Source organism: Trichoplusia ni, chromosome 9, assembly GCF_003590095.1.
Source record: "Trichoplusia ni isolate ovarian cell line Hi5 chromosome 9, tn1, whole genome shotgun sequence".
Classification (NCBI taxonomy): domain Eukaryota; kingdom Metazoa; phylum Arthropoda; class Insecta; order Lepidoptera; family Noctuidae; genus Trichoplusia; species Trichoplusia ni.
This window is the reverse complement of record NC_039486.1, coordinates 3,335,898-3,346,554: the sequence shown is the minus strand read 5'-3', so window position 1 is coordinate 3,346,554 and position 10,657 is coordinate 3,335,898. Positions and strand designations below refer to the sequence as shown.

At 33.2% G+C, this 10,657-nt stretch overlaps 1 protein-coding gene across 1 annotated transcript; it reads left to right on the top strand.

Moving 5' to 3' along the window:
• The first annotated feature begins 4,947 nt into the window (after positions 1–4,947).
• On the top strand, positions 4,948–8,769 carry LOC113497395 (O-acyltransferase like protein-like). The gene is made up of 7 exons (XM_026876939.1): positions 4,948–5,019; positions 5,102–5,216; positions 5,374–5,588; positions 6,874–7,054; positions 7,784–7,926; positions 8,288–8,396; positions 8,705–8,769. The coding sequence occupies exons 1-7, from the start codon at positions 4,948–4,950 to the stop codon at positions 8,767–8,769; spliced, it is 900 nt and encodes a 299-aa protein (XP_026732740.1).
• Positions 8,770–10,657: the final 1,888 nt, after the last annotated feature.

The following is a 10,657-nucleotide window of genomic DNA, read 5'->3' as shown; positions in this document are numbered from 1 at the left end:
CATTATCTAAGTATGACCTTATTAAGTAGGAAATTAATTATAACGTCTTAAGTGTTATCCCAGTATAAATATGAGACAATTTTTTTACCATTAGTTAAGTAGGTACTACACTAATAGCCGCATGGGCTTTTTAGTTTCTACCCAAGTTGTCTGAGGTCAGAAGTTCTCAATGCCGCTAATCGCGGATCCGTAATCCGTAATCGAGGATACGGAAACGCGAGTCCAAGAAACTACTAAGCGCCCGGGGCCCAATAGACTCCCGCAAATACTTTAAGATTACAGAAAATAATTTTAGAATATCTTATTATCATTCATCATATTATGTTATAAAACATGAAATTAGTGCTCAATTATTATTATTTAACAATTGTGCAGGAATTTAATTTTGCCACTAGATATTTCACAGGCGGCGTGAGGTTTTCTTTTTACATGACGCGTCATCCTGTTTGTACCAAATATGATTTTTAATCATTGTTTACAAAGTGGTTTCTTAGGTTTACGAGAATGTTTGACATTGAAATGAAACTACTTTTACGGTCATTGCTCTTATTAATAAAATTGGTCCCAAAACATATAATATGGTGGGTTGACTTACCGCCGCACTGCGGAAGCGTGGTAATGTGATCATAGGGACTTATATGAGAAATCGTCTTCAATCCCGCAATGCGTTAATTCCTATGGAATTCAATAAACAATTTTTTTTTAATTAGATGTGTTATGTTGTAGTAAATTCATCTAAGACTTCAGTAACAAATGGTTATGAAAACATTGTGATGAAAATTGGATTCGCTTGATGATTTGCTTATTCATTAATTTACTATGTAAATTAAATCTATCAAAAAAACACCATCGATAGCTTTTCGGTATTAAATTTTGGTTTAAATGTTGTTATGGGCTTACATTCAGAGTAAGGCATTTTGTAGTAATTGTTGTAGAATAATTCCCAAAAATTACGCATAGCAAAAACCAAGATAGAGAGGATTAAATGACATTATGACGTAGCTATCCATATTAAATTTAAAGTTTTCCTTCTACGATATATTTATATCTAATCGATATCAGACAACAATATTATAGACATTAAGTACTTCAACACTAATTATAGGTGTAATTTCGAAAGCAAAGTGTGACAGTCACAAGTCATTTTAAAACATTTTAACAACCAAAAATTACTCATGAATAGATAAAATAAACATTTCCTCTTTGCTATCTTTGTTTACGCATTACACTTTGATAATTTCACAACAATTAGATAAACCGGTAGACTATATTTTTGTAAAATTACAGTAAACATAATAAGGATAATTTATTCTGTCGATATCTGCAATGTCTTACGTAGAGATAGCACTTCGAGCAACTTTATCTCAAATATATTCAATGAGACAATTAATATTGATTGAATTGTAACAGTTCTAAACATTATCTATATTTAAAAAAATAAGGAGAAGCTGTCAAACTGCCCGTCGTTGCCTGAAATTTTGCATAGAGGAAAATTCGTAACATTGGGGAGCAGTTTGAGAAATTATTTTTGGGAATTTACTCCCGACAACGATGGGGCATAGTTAGCACGAAACTGTGCCGTGTTTTGAAGGTTCTGGAATGAAATTTTGTACGAAGGCTCTTTAGTAAGCGTATTCATTTCTAAAATAAGCAGGTCAAATAGGTAGTCGCTCCTTGTAAAACACTGGTACTTAGCTAATCCGGTTAGACTGGAAGCAAACCACAACATAGTTGGGGAAAGGCTACGGCGATATTGAATCCATAACAAACGATTTCAAAAAAAAAAAAAAAATCGGCATTTGTAAAGAAACCGTAGCTTAATGAATTTCGCAATAATTTTCGTAATCTTTTATATTATTTGAAAGATATCAGGTGTCTTAAACGATGATAATTCTGATCCGATAGGACTTACACCGGAAAAGCGTAATTATCATTTTCAAAAACAGACAACGAGGAAGTCTGGACCTCTTTGAAACGAAAGCCTAAGAACTACGTAAATTTTCTCAAGTTGGTAAATTGCATGTAAGGGAAGAAGTAAGACAAAAATGTCACGATTACTTCTCAAATGTCAAGTTGCGTTGAGTTGCGGTGGTCAGTGTCCAACGTCAGCAAATAAATTTAGTGCGCGTTATGTTGATGATTATGAAGACTCAAAACCAGGTCACAAATAAATAGATCACCTTCATGGATATGTTTATGCAATTAAGAGTTGAGGTTATGAAGCTTTCAAAAATTCTTAAAAAACTTTGGATTTTAAATAAAGGATAGTAAAATAAATCAAAAAAAGTTAGGAAGTTGATTGAGAAGGTACAAAGGTCAAAGTAGTTTTAAGGAAGATCTTGAATCAAAATCAAATTATTTATCATTTGTTGTTGGGACACATTCTGATTGACTAAGTAGACGATAAGATTACCTAATCATAAGTAATCTTTTGAGTTATTTATAAAATAATTAAATACATTCAAAAACTGTTAGTCACGCATTTAACTTGTCATCTTTTTAATTATTTTAGGGGTGGATTTTCCTAAAATTATTTCTTAGTATTAAGGGTTTCATTACAAAATGCAATTATGAAGAATCGCGAAAGTTTTTAACCTTCCTACAAATAAGTATTATGTATAACGTGATAAAACATACCGAGGTCATATTTTACAGACCATGTCTTCTAATCCCTATTCGATTTTTTTTATGAATTAAACTTGAGAATGCTTCATTTTGTTTTCACTTTACTAATTTTTTTGTAAGCATTTTAAATCAACCAAACGAGTCGTATGGTGTTTCATAATTTTTGGAAGTGGGTCCTGCGTAGATGATTCAAAATCAAATCAAAATCAAAAGTCATTTATTCAAATTAAGCTAAGTAGAATTTTTTGTAGGTGAAAGAGGAAAGATGTACATTGGACGGCACCCGGCTTGGCCCGCCCTTCACCGCTTCCTAAGTGTTTTTGCTGTGAGAGAAGAAATGGCGCAACAAGCTCTCCAGCAGCACGCTCTTTCCCTTCCCATTCTGATGGATGATGGATCATATTTGACAAAAACTTGTCATCTGTCAATTGTACATCTTCTGATTAAATAATCTTCAGAGTGAGTCAGAATAAAACATGATTTAAGACGATAAGATTACCTAATCGAACAAAATTCTATTTAGCTTAATTTGTATATATAATACGAGTTTTATTCAAATATGTGTTGTGTGTTCTTGCAGAGCCACGATGATGAGCACTAAACATATTGTCCTAAGTTTGGTTTACGTTACTACATTAAGCTTAGTAAGTGGTCATATTGAGTTAGATGTACCAAATTTCAGTTTTGATTATGATTTATATGAAAAAGTGTTAGACCCAGAGGTATGTAGGGAACAACTAGAATATATAAGAAATAACACCATTCTGGCGGCTTTTTGTAAGTACCATAATATTTGTTTCTTAGTTTAATTTTGGACGAGTTAGAGTCACATAAAAGTTCAGCTTCAAAAAAGATAACGAAAAATTACAATTAAAAATACTTTTATGTAACATTGTGACGATGTAAATTGATTATCGAATATCCAAAATACAAAACGTACAAATCAATTTTTGAAAACACATTATTCTAGATATCTGGATAATGTAACGAACATACAAACAAATGTTTTTTCTTAAAAATACTTGAAATGTTGATTGTTGATATTGATTAACATTTGTTTTGAGGTTCATTTCGATCCTATATGAGCAGAAAATAACACATTTAACAATCTTTGAGCCCGACTAAAATTTACCTATGGCTGATCTACTGAATACGATGAATATTTTTTTTACATTTTAGTGATTTTTTTCTTAAACTGGAATCAATAAAACTGAGCTTCGTTATTTTTCCTATGTAAAAGTTTATTCTGTTGGTCCCACAGTCGCTGACGCTGGCTTCAGGCTACCAAAAGGCATTTTTGAAGGTAACTTTGCAGATCTTGGAAACTATCATCAATGCCTCGGTTTAAATCAGCAGCTGCCAACGTCTGAACTTCAAGGGAAATATTGTATGATACATGTACCTTTAGATCAAGATTTCAACATCCCAATACCAGGTTATGAAAAGACAAGTTTTAACCCAAAATTGTTGCCTTTGGAAGAATGGAAGGAGAAATTGCAAATGTACGATGCGATGAAAACAGCGATGCTTGATATGTCCGGCATACATAGAAGGTAGACATTCAAGAAACTTATGTCAGAAATATTCTTTGTCATACAAGTTTTGACTTACTGAATTGAAATTTTAAAACGTTGAATAGTGTCTCGCGACGCCCTTACTTAGGTGACTTTTGTTTTTATTTCAGCATATCTGATTCTCCGTTTGCCTATGAGACGCTTAGACTTGCCGTCTGCATTCCTCAAACATGTACGACTCATGAAGCTTTTAATGCCTTAGGCCTTTACTATTATGAAGAATTTTGCCGTTTGCCTAATGATAAACCTTGGGTACCAGCTGATATAGTTGCTATGTAAGTACTCTTGAATTTTTTGGTCAAAATCACTTTTAAGTCTTACTTAGACGTAAAACTTCTTCCGTAACTTCCTCGAAACCCGTGGCTTTTATTCAAACGGTTTGATATAGATGTTTTTATTGTATTTATTCAGTTTAATTGAGACTCCTATTTCTTTATTACAGAGTTGTTTTTTCAATCATTGGATTACTTACCATTCTAAGTACGTCCTACGATGTTTGGCAAACAGTTATTTTGGAGAAAGGTATAATTTTGGTTTCATTCTCTTTGCCACTCTTATGTATCTTTACTACATAATTAAGGCAATTTTTCCTAATATCTTCTCAATCAAGTCCTTTATTATTTCAGATCCTAAAACAGTGAGTGTTTTGGGCACCGCTTTTTCGGTATACACAAATGGTCGTCGCGTCACGACCTTCACTTCATCTAGTGGTAATATTGAATGTTTGGATGGAATCCGAGCCTTAGCAATGGCTTGGATAGTGTTGGGTCATACGCTATCTTCTGAGAATATATTCTCTAATGAAATAGAAGCATTCGAGGTAAATCTTAACGACTAATATTATTTAATTAAGTATGTTCTATACTTATATTACAAATACATAAGTACTTATTTTTGTGCAGTGGTTGCTATCTTGGAAGAGTTTGTGGTTGACCGCGTCGCCTATAAGTGTGGACACTTTTTTCACCTTAAGTGGGTTCCTCGTAGTTTATACCACATTGGGAAAATTTACTGGAAGTAAGTAAAAAAAACAGATTTTTACAAGTTATAAATGGCTTGTCGATCAGTTAAGTTGATTTTTATTCATATGAGGACTTACATTGAATCAGATGATTTTCGAATATATTTGAAAAAGTCCCGATGTTATTTATCTAACTTTTCCTTTTAATTTTAGTAAAGCTGCTCAAGAACATTCACTTGTTTTGGCTGAACAGACTTCTGCGCTTGTTCCCGTTGCTAGCCACAGTGGCGCTAGTAGGAGCATCATTTTTGAACCGCTTCGGAGATGGCCCAGACTGGGGCATTGTGGCTTATCTTGTGGAAAAATGTAGAACCAGTTGGTGGACCACATTGACGCATACACAGAACTACATGACTCCTTTGCTTACGGTAGGTGGATGAAATGCTGTGTTTATGTTTAATTACGTTTATTTGTAACAACGGCCACTGGTGAGTAGGTCGATACACATGTAAGAATAGCTTTGCTTTTTATTCTGAAATATATCAATACAAAATCACTGGATTTTTTCCTTTTGGTTTTGAATCACAATCGAATAAAATCTTATAATACATTATTTATTTCAGTGCATTGGCCCTTCGTGGTACCTAGCGGTAGATGTCCAAATGCATATTCTATCTCCCATACTCTTATATTGGGTATTATTGGGCAGTAAGAAAATTGCCTTGTCAGCATTGTTCGGAGGCTTATTAGCTATCCTTGCAGCTGCTACAACGTACATTTTCATTAACAATTTCCAAACCTATTTAGTGCTGTAAGTAATGTATACAGAATTTTTCTACGACTGAAAATCGATAGCTCCAGGAGTATACACCTGACCATTATCTTTTAAATAGTTGTTTTCCGTTTTTTTTAATACGATCTTATTTTTGCATTTAAATTAGTTTTGTTTGCAGAATAAACCTTACTTATTAGCAACATTTAGGTAACTCTCAATCGACGAGTTAAAGACGCATTAAAAAAAAACTAAATTAAACTTTGCCTCGTATTTTTTATTTTGATTATGTTATTTATAAATATCTTCTCTTTTATCATAATTTAATTTTCATAATTTCATAATGATCAAAGAAATAAGGATTATTGAAATTGAGAGTAAACGATTCTTTTTATTTCCAGCGGAGGATCGGATTACTTTATCTACTATTATGTAAACACCCTCACAAGAGCTTCACCCTTCTTTGTCGGCATGATATTTGGGTATTTCGTGAAAACATTCAAAATAAGATTGCAAAAGGTAAATAATAATACCTAGTGATAATTAAATATGATTATTTTAAATCACATTGTGAACATATTAAACAGATGGGTTCGAAATTTGCACGACTTCAAGAATAGCCGAGTGACAGGTCGCGATCTACTGTGAGCGACATGTCGTGGGTTCGAACCCCGCGTAGGCTAATTATTTGTGTCATTTATGTGAAACAAAAATATCTTTTGAATGAAATGTGAAAAATAGTAGAATTAAATATTTATTATTCAATCCAAGTACATTTCTTTAATTATTTGTTTGAAATTGTTTGAGTCTAATATTTAAAACTTTTCTAAAAATATGAATTTAAAAAATATATTTCAATCGGATCGAGTCTTCAAAGGATGTGCTTAGGAGATGATAATGATAAATATATACTTACTTTAATATGTTATTTTTCGTTTTAGTGGCTGGTTGTATGTTACTGGGTGTTAGCCTTCTCATTATCTACGTTCATACTATACGCTGATTACGCGACAAGAGTCGACCCTGATCAAACTGTGGCCAACCTCTACAACTCTTTTATCAGACCTTTATGGGCACTTTTCATTGGCAGTATGATATATATGTGCGTCTATGGCTATGGAGGTATGTCTAACAATTATTTTGAACTTGCAATTTGTATTGATAATCTATTCTTCCAGCCAACAACAGATCAGCTGTTGTTGAACCTATTATTTAAAATCTCAAAGGACCTTATGATATGATTTGACATTTTGCTCTCAAACACGTCGGATTTTATATACACCGTGATTTTTTAGTCGTCTTACAAAAGCAGCCCAGTTCATGTATCCAATGACTAGAACACGTTCATGATAAAAAAATAGGTATTTATGAGATTTGAATAAATTTAAAATGCAAATTTTATTCAATATTATGATGCAATTCGTAGTTTTTTAGAAACACAGCTCTGTTGCGAGCGCGGTCCGAGCCTTGTAACAATGGTGAGGGGACGCGGGCGGCTGCGTTTTACCATTTAAAAGAGTATATTTCAGATTTCTCTTGTTTAATTTTTCTTCGTACTTATTATCTTAGTTGATGAAAAAAAAAAATCGCGCCTAGGGGTATTTTACGTCGGATACATGAACTGGGCTTCTTTTGTAAGACGACTAAAAAATCACCGTGTATATTTGATTAAAATTTTCGAAACAACTTTATTTTCGGAAATATTCACGTAGTTTGACGCAATCTTATAAAGTCAGACAGTATCTCCAGACGCGTTAAGTTTGAAGACATATTGGTTATCTTGGTGGCCATTGATGCTCACAAAAAAAAGAAATAACACAGTTGTTAAAACTTCATTATTATTATTTTCAGGTCCCATTAACTGGTTCTTATCCTTAAGTGTTTGGAAGATGCACTCTCGTCTGTCATACGGGATATATCTTATCCACTCAGGATTGATTTTTGCTATTAACAACAATGCAGTAACAACAATTCGATTCTCTCCTAGTACGATAGTACGTATACAAATAAAATATTTTTGACGTCCTCCCTGGTCGAGTCGCAATCACACCAGTTTCAAGGTGTCGCTCTCTGAGGTCCCGGGGTCAATGTAAAAACTCACATTTCTACATTGTCTCGGGTCTGGGTGTTTGTGGTACCTTCGTTGTATCTGAATTCCATAACACAAGTGCTTTAGCAACTTACTTTGGGTTCAGAACAATGTATGCCATGTTGTCCGCATTATATATATATATTTTAAGAAAAAAAAGGAAGAAATATATGTATAAGTATATGTGTACTGAGTGGCGGGTATTGACTGAAACCTATGATCAATTCTTAGTACTTGTATTTTAAATTAACGTTCTTTCCTTTCAGTTGTTCAAGTTTCTGGGGTACTACACGCTGTCTTTCATCGTTGCCTTTTTCGCAGTATTAATAATAGATGCGCCTTTTAGCACTTTATTCAAACTACTATTAGGAGGAGGTAAACATTTATGCTGTAGTTGTAAATTTTATAACTTAGTCTTATATAATATTTTATGTTGTTAAGTATATATTTATGCCTGAAGTACTAAGTATATTTTAAAACAGGTTGATGTTACCATTGTCAAAGCGAGTAAGCGCGCATTGTCGAGTCGTGGTGTCTCACTTTAACGACCGTCCTGTTTGAAATTCGTAAACTTTTATTTTAAATAGTATAGAGATGATCCTTATAAAACTAATATTTAACACAAGTCTATTAAGTAATACTAAATTAGGAACAGTTAATTCATGCATTGTTTTTGTTCACAGGCGCCAAAAAGCCTCAAAAACAAGAAACGGATGTTGAATCTACGACGAAAGAAGCTGTAGAATAAAATAATTATCTAGTTAGACTATGTTATGATTGTATGTTATGTTAATTTATTGTAAATATCGATATTGTTACTGTACTCATATACTTATGTTTTAGGCAAATACTCATGCAAAGCAAACTTCTCAAAGCAATAAAAAAAAATATTTTACGCATAATAAACTTTTTTTGCTTCTTTAGAAATGACTTAAGTGTGTTTACATCAACATCAAGTCCTTATAATTAACCAAAATTTGCAATCCGAAATTGTGATAACATTATCACTGATACATGATAATTGAACATATGGCTGTAATCTTTTTACACATCCAAATTGACACATGATTAATCATTCTGAAACCACAAAATTAAATTGAACAGTATAATTTGGGTGTTTTGTGCATGTGGTTTGAATGTTTGTGAAACCTCTCACGGCATAAGGATTGAAAACCAAAATTATCAAAAACTGTGTCCTGTAAGCCAAAATCGCTTTCTATTCAGCCAGTTTCCTCTAGCCTTATCAAAAACTGAAATCGTAAATCTAGTAAAATATGTATCTATAAACCTCTTTCGCGTTCAGTCTTTATAATAAAATCTCTCGCAACTTGTATTGTGCTTGAACCAAATACATTTAAAATATACCTTTGCGTCGCAGTCGGGATCGTATGCATTACGATTCCTATTCCAGTTCCATTCTTATACAAGAGGAGAATGCATTACCCTTTGTGAGTTGACATCTGAAAGCGTAAACGTTGCCTTGTTTGCATTCGCTTTTATGCTCAGTGAAAAAGTTTTCCAGCTATTATGATGGGTCGTTGACCGGTAGATGTGTTGTGTTATATTACGGATTTTGTGTTTGTGTGTCAAGTTTGTTGTGAAGCGAGGTATAGGCTTCTGTAATAATTAATTACATTAATTTTGCATGCATATTTTTTCGGCGGATCGAGGTGTTTCGTTTCGAATGGTGCAAATAGTTTATGCGCGGCTCATTTAAGTATCTATTTTGTTTCAAATGTATCGAATAATACTTTAAGATCATTATTCAAACGGGTCAAGCATACACCCATCCCTATAATATTACAACAGCTGTAAACCATAACGTCATCTATATAACAACTTTCAATTGTCGATTATTATCAGCGTCTAACATGTTTCTACGTGAATACATTTTTCTCTCCTAACAAAGTTTATGATACTGTCCACGCCCTACAACGACCACAATACGAATCACTTAGAAGTTAGAAAGTTACCTTGCTGAGTAACTTTGTCGACCAGTATAATTCTAGACTTAACTCTATAAAGGAGTTTCAAAACAGCTATAAGTAGGCACATTATTTAGGTTGAACAAAACTAACGTTGTATGTACTGATAAGGCTGCAAAACAAATGTAACGACTGTTAAAAATTATAATACTCAAATGAAACAACGTAGGTTGATCGAATATATTACAAAATAATTTAATTACAAAAAATGAGCAAACTACGCAAGAAATTAGGTTTTTTTTTCTTTTCCGAGCCGAATTCATGTAAAACAAGTTCAAGTCGCCATTTCTTAATGGTCTACCATGCGGAACGTTGAAATAAACTCTCCTTGACTTTATAGATGTCTAGAACATTCATACTGCATTGAGCTGAATGCAAGGAATGATTGTCGATTGATAATTTTTTGTGGGTCACCCAGCTTAAGATAGTATACATGACTGGCAGATTTGTAATTGTTGAACGACTGTCCAAGGTCAACGGACCCAAGATGATCAATGATAGCACGCAATATAAGAAACTATAATAGCTATTGCCTGCGACTCCATCCGCATAGATTTCAGTTTATATATTAATAGCGCACATGGTTCCCATTTCCCGTGGGAATGCTCATAAAATGTAGCCCCATTACCTTTACAAACCTTTTTTGTAGTT